Source organism: Etheostoma spectabile, chromosome 5 (assembly GCF_008692095.1).
Source record: "Etheostoma spectabile isolate EspeVRDwgs_2016 chromosome 5, UIUC_Espe_1.0, whole genome shotgun sequence".
NCBI lineage: Eukaryota > Metazoa > Chordata > Actinopteri > Perciformes > Percidae > Etheostoma > Etheostoma spectabile.
In genome coordinates, this window is record NC_045737.1 from 32,189,627 (window position 1) to 32,202,650 (window position 13,024).

The following is a 13,024-nucleotide window of genomic DNA, read 5'->3' on the forward strand; positions in this document are numbered from 1 at the left end:
GGTAGAGACATGTGCATTATCATGTGCTACCATATTAAATGTAATAAAGTGTTATGAGGGTATATTTAGAGAATAGAAGGGGCCAGTTTTATAGCGGCTCCACTGAGATTCACAGAATAAGCTGAGCTGAAATGTAAACCTTGTTAGAGAGTCTTGAGGACAGGGTTTGTGGAATAGATCTAAAAATAAATTATGTAGCTAAAAGTAAAAAAAAAAAAAAAAAGACCAAAATCCTCCACGAACCCATACTCTCCATTGCCTTTGATCCAAGGATCAAGCTATGTTCGCTGGGCTTGTTGTGTCTTCTGTTTTTAGCCAGCCAAGCTGGCTTTGGGTACACAGAGAGCTTTCAGAGGACTCAGTGGAGTTGCTAAAAGAATAAATGTAACACCTTCTCCCACAAATATTTACCCTCTCTTCCCAGTGAAAGAGACGACAGTAGCAGAATTTTTAAACCTGTGAGATCATATCTGGAGTCTAAATGTCTGCTTGTGCGTCACACTCACTGTTGTTTGTAGCTCAAAATTAGGATTTTAATATCAAACTAATTATAAGATGCACATCTGCTTTAAAATACCATTTTTTTCATTCATCATTTCTTGAGATTAGCCTGCATGCAATGGCTTCCTGCTTCTTACAGTGCAGACGCTTTGCTGCTTGCTCCTGCTTTGCTTGCATATTTTTGCGATATTTTTGCTGATAATCGTGTTTTTCCCTCTGAAAAACTATGAGCAGCGGCTCTTGGACACTTCAAAACACTGGACTATACATTTTTTGTAGCCCAAGTAGGCTTTGCCATTTTTTAAAATTTTTGGCGTGAGCGGGCCTACCAATAGCTCAAGCCTGTCCTACAGTGATTGTAGCTAAAGCAATTAGCAGCAAGAGCCTCCTTTCCCCGTAGAAGACTCTACAAACCCTCAGAAGATTGCCCCTTCTGGAAACCAAGGTTCCCTTCTAGAAGTGAACGTGGAAGTTAAGGATCTGTGGAAATGACACCACTTTACCATGGACCCATAACAATGGACAGAAAGTATGCTAACACACGGCTAATTAGCCCCAAACAAGACTACAAGAAACAGGAGGGTGGAACTGTTAATAAATCAACAAGTGGCGGTCCTCCCTGGAACTCGTCTGGTGCGAAGCCTAAGAGTAAATCATTTTCCTGGGAAATGGTGAGGACGACTAACGGGCCGGGCACAGCGCCCTGGGTTTGTGATATGACCCGGCTGGCCTGCTTATCATCTGGGCGAGCGCCTCTTCAAACCCCTGTACCTAGTAGGACACAGCCGTGGACAGCTGCAAAAGGGAAAATAAGCAACAAAATGCCCCCCAAAAACCCTTTGGGTTTTGCAACTGGATAACAGTTTTGCTCCTCTGCTGCAAGACGCTGGACAGTCATCTGATGACCGGGACTGCGTCTCATCACCACACAGCAGGGTAAGGACTGAGAGCAATTCAAAAAGTAAAAAGCTAACAACTGGGCCTCAACCCTAATTGTGGGTGACTCTGCGTAAAAGATTTAAAAAAACAGTAAAAACACCAAAATACTTGTTTTCCAAAGACTGGTGTCTGACTTGACCAAAAAATCCCAGATATCGTGGCAGCACACCCAACTGTGAAGAACATATTCTGCATAAGGGTCAAATGATGTTGTAAAGCAAAAAGTCTAATTGCTGAAAACTGGATTTTAGGGAATGCTTGACACAGTCACCCCCCTAAGCGCAAATGTGTTTATCAGTGGTCTATACCGTCAGTCAAAAGAGGAGATGAGAGTTCAGCCGACTGTTGGGAACTAAACAAATGGCTTTCAACTGAAGGGTACGTCCCCCCTCTCTGAAGTTCATTGACATTTAAACATTTTCGGGGAGCGCAGACATCTTTTTAAAGCAGATAGACTTTCCCTTAACAAGCCGGAGTAAAGCTGTTCACCTCTATCTGCTTTACTTTCTGCGCTAAACATCTGCTCCCTCTCCCAAAGGTCACAAACAAAGGAAAGACACAACAAAGTGCGGCAGTGATCCAGCACAGCCCCCGCTGTGCAAAGATTTGACCATGGGAGACCAGAGAGCAGAGACACGAAACCCCACTCCCCTCTTCACCCGTCCAGCACCCCTCAACCTTCCCAACCCCGAACCTTCTGAGGATTCATCGCTGTCTCTACTGATGTCTCCACACACCCTTTCCCTTTTTTCCCCCATCATTATGCACCCCTTCCTACCCCCATGGTAAACCCCCGGGGCAAAAGTAAAACGCCAAGCCCCACTACCAGGATGTCAGAAACTCCTTCCCCCCAGATGATAAGGACGCTTGTGTGCAAAATCTGGCAAGCACTATCTGATAGTGCCGGGCCTTGGCTGCAGGACTAGTGATAAAATGACTCTTTTCAAGACAAACCCCGGGGCCCTGTGGATCAATTCTTCCTCAATTTCTGTTGTGTAGGTAATAGGAAAAGAATGGTGAATAAGCACTTAACTCCAAACTTAGCAAATTTAGCATCCATTCCTCGTCAGCTACAGCCTGCCCCAAAAAAAATGAAAACACACAAACACTAGCCTTACTAAACGTCAGGTCTTTGGCAGGAAATCATTTTTAATCAATGATTTTATTATAAGCACAATCTAGATTTATTTTTTTAACTAAAAACCTGGTTAGACCATAATAACAGCACGCTGTTCTCATCGAGTCAGCTCCCCCTAACTTCATTTTATGAGTGAGAAAATAGAGGAATAAAAAAGGGAGGTGGAGTCGCCATTTTGTTTAATGACTCCTTTCCCATGTACGCAAATATGTTAGGGAAAATTTTTGGGTTTCTTTTGAATATGTTGCTCTTCAATTAAGATCTTCCCCTCAAGCGATGTTTCTAAATACTACAGGCCACCTAAATTGTGCAACCTTCATTGATACTTCACGAACTGCGTCAAATTATCTGCATTAAACTTGTTTGTGTAATCATTGCGGGTGATTTTAACATTCATGTGACAGCCCCCAGGACAGGGGGACAAAAGAGCTGTGTTGTGTTTTTGAAAAACTAGGGGACGGCCCTCAGCATGTGACGGAGCCCCCCCCACAATAAGGGGCACACTCTGGACTTGATTGTCCCCAAAAGGTTGAACATTTCCAAGGTTGTGGGGACTGACGTTGCCTTCTCAATCATTCCTGTTTTTCTTTAACGGGACTATCTCTGTTCCAAAAGTGTCCAAACAAAGATAATCAGAAAACTATATCACTGAAAACACCAGTGACAATTTATACAGCTTTTCTCCTCCACACCAGCCCTCTCTGGGCTATCAGTCAGTGAGCTTGTAGATAATTTCAACTGTAAAAATTACAAATGTTATTTATGCCATTGCTCCCACTAAGGTCAAAATTGTATCTGGTAAGAAAAGATCTCCATGGGAGAAATGTCCTACTGGTGAGAACAGAAAAAAGAGAGTGTAGGAAAGCTGAACGAAGGTGGCGAAAAAAAAAAATCTCCTGGTCCATTATACAACTCCTATAAAGAGAGACTCGCATTATAATTTTGGGAAAAAAGGAATGCAAGAAGGTCCCTTTTTTTCTGATATTTTCTCTAAAAAAACAATAATAATTCCCGTGCTTTGTTTGCTACTGTTGATAGGTTAACAAACCCTCCATACCAGTAAACATCTGAACTTTTTCTACCAAGGCCTGCAATGATTTGCCTCCTTCTTCAAAGACAAAAATTCAAAAGATTAGACAAACAGTCAGTGCCTCCATATCAAGTCCAGGATATGTGTTGTCACAGTGTTCAAGCAAAAATAGTTCCAATATGACAGAATTTCACACGATCAACCATACAAAACCTGGAGGACATTATTCAACATCTGAAAAAAATCGACCTGTTGCCTTTATGTTTTTACCAACGGGAACTTTTCAAAAATGTTTCCAATTGTTTGACTTCTGATCTTCTACAGATTGTGAACACATCTTTCTTTCAGGTATCTTTTCCCCAGGCCCTGAAAACTGCAGTAATCAAGCCCTTTAAAAAAGAACAACCTAGACAAGTCACTAATGAGCACTATAGGCCAATATCAAACCTTCCGTTTTTAAGTAAAATCATTTAAAAAGTATCTTTCAACATCACCATTTTTGTCACTAAGTAACAGTTTTGATACCTTTCATTTGGGTTTCCGACCACACCACAGCCCTGAAACGGTCTTGTCAAAGTCTTTAATGACATCCACCTTAACACAGATAAGGCAAAATTTCAATCTTAGTATTACTTGATCTCGTGCTGCATTTGACACGGTCGACCAGACATACTACTAGACCGATTGGAAAACTGCGTTGGCCTTTCTGGCTCCGTACTAAAAAGGTTTGAATCCTACCTAAAGAATAGGGATTACTTTGTGTCTATAGGTAATTATGCATCTGAGCGTACCAATATGACGTGCGGAGTTCCGCAAGGCTCCATTCTGGGGCCTCTTCTGTTTAACATCTACATGCTTCCCCTGGCTCAGATTATGGAGAAAAACAAAAAAGTTACCATAGTTATGCGGGAAAGACACACAAATTACTAACCTTATCGCCAGGGGACTATAGTCCAATACAAAAATGACTAAGTGCAAACGAACAAATAACGGCTGGATGTGCCAGAACTTCTGAAATTAATGAAGGAAAAACTGAGGGGGTTGTTTTTGGAGCAAGAGAGGAACGATTAAAAGTCTGCGCTCAGCTTCAAAAAAACAATGTTAAAAACCCCAGACAAAGCCAGAAATTTTTGGTGTATCATGGACTCGGGGCCTGAACTTTAACAGCCACATTAAGACAATTACAAAGTCAGCCTACTATCACCTTAAGAATATATCAAGGGTTTTAAAAGGGCTTATGTGTCAACAGGTTTGGAAAAACTTTTCCATGCCTTTTTCTTCAGTAGACTTGACTACTGTAACGGGGTCTTTACAGGTCTCCCTAAAAAATCAATCAGACAGCTGCAGCTGATTCAGAACGCTGCTGCTCGAGTCCTCACTAAGACCAAGAGAAATGGATCACATCACTCCCGTTTTGAAGTCTTTACACTGGCTTCCTGTGTCTCAAAGAATTGATTTCAAAGTAATCTTGTGTTTATAAATCACTTAACGTTTTTGGTCCAAAATATATTGCTGATCTGCTACTACCTTTTGAAAACCCAGACCTCTCAGGTCATCGGACAGGTCTGCTTTCTGTCCCCAGAGTCAGAACTAAACAGGGTGAAGCAGCTTTCAGTTTCTATGCTCCTCATATCTGGAATAAACTCCCAGAAACCTGTAGAATCCCTGCTACTCTCAGTTCTTTTAAAACAAGGCTGAAGACCCCTTTTTATTGATGCTGCCTTTCTTTAAATGACTAATCATTCTTAAATTTTATGCTGCACTGTAAATTTTATTCTGTGTTTATGTTTCTCTTTGTTTTTACTGTCTATTCATGTGTTTACCGGGTTTTTAATGCTTGTGATTTTAACTGTTTTTTCTTGTGTTTTTATTGTTTAACTGATTTTTTGTAAAGCACTTGAATTGCCTTGTTGCGAAAGTGCTATACAAATAAAGCTGCCTTGCCTTGCCTTGCCTTGCAGGATGGCAAAAAAAATATTGTGGTCTTGATCTGGTAATCTGTTAAATGTCATAGCTGGGTAGGCAGAGGTTATATCCTGGTTCTATTAGCGTGTGGTTTCCTTATCTGAACTTTTATCTCCACGGTCGTGAGACATATTACAGGTGAAGGTGGCGCTCATCACTCTCTGTCTCTGTGTAGGTGGAGGAGGTGGTGGACGTCGGGACCTTTGCTGAAGAGGACGTCCACATACCCAGCATCTACGTCAACAGGATCGTCCAGGGATTCAGCTACGAGAAAAGGATCGAGGTACAAAACGTGGCCTTACCCAGTTTGTATGACTGAAGAGAGATTGTACATTGAAACCATTTTCTCTATAGTTTTTGAATTATGTAACAATGTGAAAGTCACCATTAAAAAATATGTGCCATTCAACAATTGGTTCAGCCAATTTCTGACACTTTCTGTAGCAACATTTCCGTCATTGAAACACACATACTAGCTGTTGTCCATATGAGTTCTTGTACTCAGCCAGAAATAGCCTCTCATGCTGTCCCCCTTGTCTCATATATCTCTGTATATGTCTCCAGAAACGCACAGTCAAAAAAAGCCAAGATGAGAGTCCCAAACCAAAGAAGGACTCCGATATTGTTCGGGAAAGGATCATTCGACGGGCTGCTCTGGAGTTTGAGGATGGGATGTATGGTATCCTTTTTAAAGAATACAAGGATTGTGCGAATCATGGAATCTGATAACTTTTTTTGTCTAGGTTCGTCCCTTTAAAGTGCCCGTATTATGATTAAAAAAACACTGGGATTTGGGGTGTTATTTTGTGTCTCTGGTGCTTCCACATGTATACTCAAGCTTTGAGTGAGAAACAGGTTTCTGAATGTCCTCTTCCGTCAGTCTCTGGGTGAGCTGTTCAAAATCTGCACGGCATTCTACGTCACTATAGAAAGCCAAAGGGAGCAGCAGATTCAGATGATAAGGTTCATAATCCCAACCCCTTTTCATTGCCACATTGTCATATATTGTTACCATAGGAATATGGATTGTAGCCACTTTAAAAAAACATATCTGCAGCAATGTACGGTACAACAAAAATATGGTGTTTTTTGAAAAGGAAGCCATGTAAACCTATTTTGGTACAACCTCAAAATACAATTATGAACCTGAAAATGAGCATAGTACGGGCGCTTTAATTACAAACCAAACCAGATGTTGGCCAATAGCCACAACAAAAAGAAAGCTATGCCGTGTTTTTTTATTTTTATTTTAAGCACACAATGAATAATCGGTAGGCTTTCAGTATCTTTGAAATGCCACGACTTAATCACACAACATGTTATAATGAGAATGAGAGGGACAAATGTCCAAGTACGATGTGCAGTGTACGGTAGTCTGTCATAGCAGCTTTCAACACAATATTATACATTTCTCTTCATCTCACTACTGATTTCCATTCCATGTTTACAAATGTAAAAGTTAACATCTTTAACAAAGATCCAATCAGCTAACCTCGGTATTGGTATCCCCATGCTGGCCAGCAACTTCATAAAACCAGACATTACCCTACACCTCCAAAGTGAAAATGGGATTTTGGGACTGGTGAGATGCCTACAGAGAGCTTTCTTCCCACTCAGGCTTCGGTGCTTTCAATCTCAACTGAACAAGCTAACGAGCAGCATATTTTCTGATCTGTGTGTAGACTTTTTAAGCAGCAGGACGTGTTTTGAAGCTGAATTCTGCTCTGAGCACGTAGCAAGATTTATAGCCACTCATTTGAGCTGTATCAATCCCAGTTTGGGTCCTCGGTTAAAATGTGCTGAGTTTGCTGTAGAACAGATTGTGGCAGTTTGACACTTTCTCTTCCGTTATTCTTCCTCACAGTCATTATTTGCTGGCTGAGCTTTTAACAAGGTGGCGGCTGCTGCAACTTTCCAATCAGTTGAGTTGACAGGAGAATGTTAGGGCCTATGCTAAGTTTTTTTTGTATTATGCCAGTGCCGGTTTTAAAGAGACCTTGTCCTCTGCTCTCCCCTCGACTTCTCCTGTATCTCTTCTCCCCTTTTTTACTCTCATCTCCATCCAAAACGATTGCTCCCTTTGTTGAGAACAGAGAAAATCAATGTCTCATCAAATCATCAAAATGTGATTGTGTCTGTCTCCCCCTTGAAAGATCATGGCCTGTGAGGCTGAGTGATGTGTGGCTGCCCGCCTGTGCGCTCATTCTTGTTTATCTTCACTTGTCTCTGCGTAGGGCCCATACCCCACTGAGGATGCAGTGGATGCAGACCTGATTAACGCTGGTGAGGGTCATCCTAAGAACTTCCCAATGATACATTTATGTAAATGTTAAAAGCAGTGGACTAACGGAATTATGGCTTTTTGGGCTAAAATGTGACGTTGCATGCAGTATTTCTCTCTGATTTCCTGCGATATACTCACACACTTATGTAGGTGAATGCTTAGTACTCTGGATTCTCTGTTAAGATCACTGAACATTTTTATTCAGATGCACTTTTAATATGATATTAACATATTGTTGACATAATTCTCTTTCATTCCTTCATCCATTTATTTGTGTATTTTGTAATTTAGTTTACCCTCTTTGTGATTTATGCCTAACTTTATGATTAACTTTGCGATGATAAATAAATCCCAAATGTTGTCGACTCTCTGCTCTGCAGGAAAGGAAACTGTTACTGTTCTCCCAGGGGCTGCCTATTTCTCCAGTGATGAGTCATTTGCCATGATCCGAGGGTGAGGCCACAACGCGTTAGCTCTGAAAGCGTATTTGCTGACTCTAAATTCAATATGCCTGACATTTCTGAATTTACATACAGCATAGTCATACTCAAAGTTAATGAAATAAATTAGTCACTTTGCGGAAGTCTTTGGTGGAGTTTATGCAAAAACCAAAACAACGAAGCAAATATATTCTTAATTCAATAATTTATCACCTGCACCGTACACCAGCCATAACCACTGGATTTCATCTCAGGACACAGCCACACTTTGCAACACTGGATATTAACAAATAGCTACTGTGCCCACCAGTACAGCTAGACTTCAGCCTCGCCATGTTCCCTTAGTCCCTGGTTCTTATTGATTTGCCAGCAGTCTGAGATTGCCCACCCGCACACCTTGCAGCAGCCATTGTACATGTCCACCCTGTGAAAATCCAATAGTGCTCATAAATAGGGCTGTTCAGTCACACACAGGTAGGGACCAAAGGTAACCATGGTCCAGAGTCTTTTAGAAAGAATTACAACCCCTCAAATACAACTACAGCTACTTCTCTTATTGGAATTACATAGTGACTTACACAGCAAGTCTTTATCACAAACCATTCCAAGTCTTGGTATGTTTGTCTATCTGTTGCCACATGCAATAAAGAAACAAGGAGGAATCTGCTGTGGACAGCAGGGCCATACATCTTGGTTTAAATCTATCCAACTGCAAGCACCCTAACAAAGCTCCTACCTGCTCTGAAGGCATTGTTGGAAACTTCACTTAGGACTTTGAACTCCTTCTTTAGGAGAAACAAAAAAAAGGACATGCTCTCTTATTAGAGAGATGAATTAATACTTGCCCACAAAATCAGACTTTTTGTTGTTCTGCTATTAAAGTACATGTATGTAAAACTGGCATTTACCTAGCAGAAACTAAAAATGCAAAATACGGAGAATATTTTCAAAACAAAGCATTGGTAAGAAGATGCAGTAGTTTAAAAAGGAAAGACAATAAAACCTTGTCACCAGTTTTTTACATATGACAAGTTCTGTTATTTAGAAAACTGTAGAAATGGGAAGATGGGTATTGTTGGGTTGAGAAGCTATCCAAGTATTTGCATTTGTATTGTGTGTCCTGTCACAACCCCTCCGGGCTAAATATAGCAATACTAAATGCATTTTTTGATCGTTGAACTGGTTCTGAAGTTGACAACTGTCTTCTTCTGTTGTGTCATTCTTGTTTCAGGGGTCACATCAACCTGACCATGCTGGGAGCCATGCAGGTGTCAAAATATGGAGACCTAGCCAACTGGATGATCCCAGTAAGTTTGGTTTAGATGACACATATCCGTTACCTTTTTCCAAATTGATGCTTTCTCCTCTATCTGCTGGGGGTCACCACACCAGTACAATATGCATGCTCCAAATGCTGCTTTGTGAAGCTCATAATAGTCTTTCGTTTTCGGTTTGTGTCACAGAGGTGTTCATTCTCTGGTAAATTAAAGCTTGTGGTGCTGTTCTGTTGGTTTGTATGATATGTAACTGGTATACATATTATATACATGTACTTGTATCTACATAGTTCTACATTTTTCTACTCAGTTTTTATCTTAGGGGGGACTCCATAGTTCTGCTGGGGGACTTCATGCACACGTGGGCAATGATGGAGATACTTGGGAGGGCGTGATTGGGAGGAAGGGCCTCCCTGATCTAAACCAGAGGGGTTGTCTTTTTGTTGGACTTCTGTGCTAGTCATGGATTGTCCATCACAAACACCATTTTCGAACCATAGGATGCTCATAAGTGTACTTGGTACCAGAGCACCCTAGGCCAAAGTCAATGATCGTTTTATAATCGTTTCATCTGATCTGAGGCGTATGTTTTGGACACTCGGGTGAAGAGAGGGCAGAGTGTCAACTGATCACCATTGGTGGTGAGTTGGGTCAGGGGGTGGGGGAAACTTGGACAGACCTGGTAAGCCAAACGGGTAGTGCGGGAAAACTGGGAACGTCTGGAGGGGGCCCCCTGTCCGACGGACTTTCAACTCACACTCCGGCAGAGCTTTTCGTGCATCCCTGTGGAGGTTGGGGCATTGAACCTGAGTGGACAAAGTTCAAAGCTTCCTTGCTAAAGCTGCGGGGGCGAGCGTGGTCTTAGGTTTAGGTGCCTCAAGGGGCGGTAACCCCGAACACCCTGGTGGACACCGGTGGTCAGGGGAAACCGTCCGACGGGAAAAAGGAGTCTTTCCGGGGATATTTGTTCAGAGGAAATCCGGAGGCAGTTGCAGGGTACCCACGGGCCCCAAGGGCTGCAGCCTCTGCTGTGACAGAGGCAAAGCAGCGGGTGTGGGAGAAGTTCGGAGAAGACATGGAAAAGGACTTTCGGTCGGCCACCAAGGTGCTTCTGGAAAACCGTTCGCCACCCCAGGAAGGGGAAGCGAGGAATCATCCAAGCTGTATCCCGTAAGGGTGGGACCTTTTTGACCTCAACTGAGGAGGTAATAGGGCGGTGGAAGGAGCACTTTGAGGAACTCCTAAACCCAGCTGACACGCCCTCTTTGGTGGAGGCAGCTGGGGATGAGGGGGATTGTCGTCAATTTCCCGGTGGAAGTCGCTGAGGTAGTCAAACAACTCCACAGCGGCAAAGCCCCAGGGATTGATGAGATCCGTCCAAAAATGCTGAAACCCTCTGGGTGTGGAGGGGCTGTCTGGTTGAACAGCCTTTCAACATTGCGTGGAAGTCGGGACGGTGTAAGGAGTGGCAAAACGGGGTGGTGGTTCCCCTCTTCAAAAGGGGGACCAGAGGGTGTGTGCCAATTACGGGGGGTAATCACACTTCTCAGCCTCCCTGAAAAGTCTACCCCAAAGGTTGGAAAGGAGGGTTAGGCCGATAGTCGAACCTCGGATTAAAGAGGAACAATGCGGATTCCGTCCTGGTCGGGAACAACGGATCAGATTCTTACTCTCGAAAGGGATCTTGGAGGGGGCCTGGGAGTATGCCCAACCAGTCTAAAATGGTTTGTGGATCTGGAAAAGGCGTATGACCGGGTCCCCCGGGAGAATTGTGGGGGGTTGCTGCGGGAATATGGGGTGAGGGGGCCCCTTCTTGGGCCATCCAATCTCTGTATGCCCAAAAGGAGAGCTGTGTCCGGGTTCTGGGCAGTAATTCGGACTCGTTCCGGTGAGGGTTGGCCTCCGCCAGGGCTGCGCTTTGTAAACCAATCCTTTTTGTAATATTTATGGACAGGATACGAGGCGTAGTCGGGGCGGGAGGGGTTGCAGTTCGGTGGGCTCGGGATCTCATGGGTGCTTTTTGCAGATGATGGGGTCCTGATGGCATCATCGGTCTGTGCCCTTCAGCACTCACTGGATGGGTTTTCGCAGCCGGTGTGAAGCGGCTGGGATGAGGATCACACCTCTAAATCTGGGGCCCATGGTTCTCAGCAGGAAACCGATGGAGTGCTTTTTTTTTTTTTTGGGTGGGGAGTGATCCTTACCCCAAGTGAAGGAGTTAAGTACCTTGGGCTTGTTCGCGATTGAGGGGACTAGGAGGTGAGATTGGTCGGAAATCGGAGCACCCGGTGCGGTTTTACATTCCATTTATCGCACCGTTTGACGAAAAGAGAGCTGAGCCAGAAGGCAAAGCTCTCGATTACCGGGCAATTTTCGTTCCTACCCTCACCTATGGTCATGAAGGTTTGGGCCCATGACCGAAAGAACGAGATCCAGGGTAAAAGCGCCGAAATGGGTTCCTCAGGAGGGTGGCTGGGTCTCCCTTAGAGATAGGGTGAGAAGCTCAGCATCCGAGAGGAGCTCGGAGTAGAGCCATGCTCCTTCGCGTCGAAGGAGCCATTGAGGTGGTTGGGGCATCTGGAAAGGATGCTCCTGGGGCTCCCTAGGGAGGTGTTCCAGGCACGTCCAGCTGGGAGGGGCCTGGGAAGACCCGGACTAGGTGGAGAGATTAATCTCCACCTGGCCTGGGAACGCCTCGGGATCCCCCAGTCGGAGCTGGTTGATGTGGCTCGGGAAAGGGAAGTTTGGGGTCCCCAAACTGGAGTTTGCTGCCCCCGCGACCCGATCCGGGAAAAGCGGATGAAGATTGGATGGATGGATGGAGCCCTTTATCTTTAGACTGTCTGTCACTGGTCAGAAACTGTATAATACTGGATATTTTCTTTGATTTGACTCAATCATTAATGCACTTGACTTCTTTAGAATCTACTCAAATTAAGGGAAACTGAATTAGTGCTGTATCTGAAAGTTGCCTTAATTATTGGTTAAACTGTTGATTTACATATAACATAACAAATCTTACCAAAATTTCCTAGAGCCAAAAGTGGCATGTACAATTTTCTTGATTTGTCTGACTATCAGTCCAAAACCCCCAAACAGTATGTGTTTTATTTTTTGACAGTTTAGACTTAAAGCAGGGTTGGTAATGTTGAAAAGTTAGCAAGATTTTAAAGTAGCATCACCGGGGCTCCGTCTAAACCCTCCCACCACCGTAAAAAGGGCCGCAATTCCCCTTCATGTCTCATTATCTGGTACACATACTCCTAATATTATCTTACTGAATGTTTCAAACAAACTACTGTTAGCAAAGGGGCGACATCGCACGTTGAGCTCAGGCTCGCACACAGGAGGGGTGGAGTATGTGCACTGGGGCAAGGAGGCATCTCATTGGTTCTTTACAAGCAGACCGCGAGACACTGACTGGTGGGTGGTTTTACAGGATTATAGCAG

General features: G+C 43.6%; 1 protein-coding gene and 1 long non-coding RNA gene across 2 annotated transcripts in view; one reads left to right on the forward strand and one right to left on the reverse strand.

Annotated features, from left to right (window-relative positions):
- Window positions 1-13,024, reverse strand: part of LOC116689561 (uncharacterized) — a 414,017-nt gene that overhangs the window by 388,574 nt on the left and 12,419 nt on the right. The gene's annotated exons all lie outside the window — the stretch shown is intronic.
- oxct1a (3-oxoacid CoA transferase 1a) overlaps window positions 1-13,024 on the forward strand; it is a 55,922-nt gene that overhangs the window by 24,292 nt on the left and 18,606 nt on the right. Inside the window, exons 8-13 of the mRNA XM_032516099.1 lie at window positions 5,749-5,856; window positions 6,138-6,252; window positions 7,061-7,155; window positions 7,808-7,856; window positions 8,238-8,310; window positions 9,529-9,604. Coding sequence (XP_032371990.1) covers window positions 5,749-5,856; window positions 6,138-6,252; window positions 7,061-7,155; window positions 7,808-7,856; window positions 8,238-8,310; window positions 9,529-9,604 — 516 coding nt within the window. The remainder of the gene's footprint in view (window positions 1-5,748; window positions 5,857-6,137; window positions 6,253-7,060; window positions 7,156-7,807; window positions 7,857-8,237; window positions 8,311-9,528; window positions 9,605-13,024) is intronic.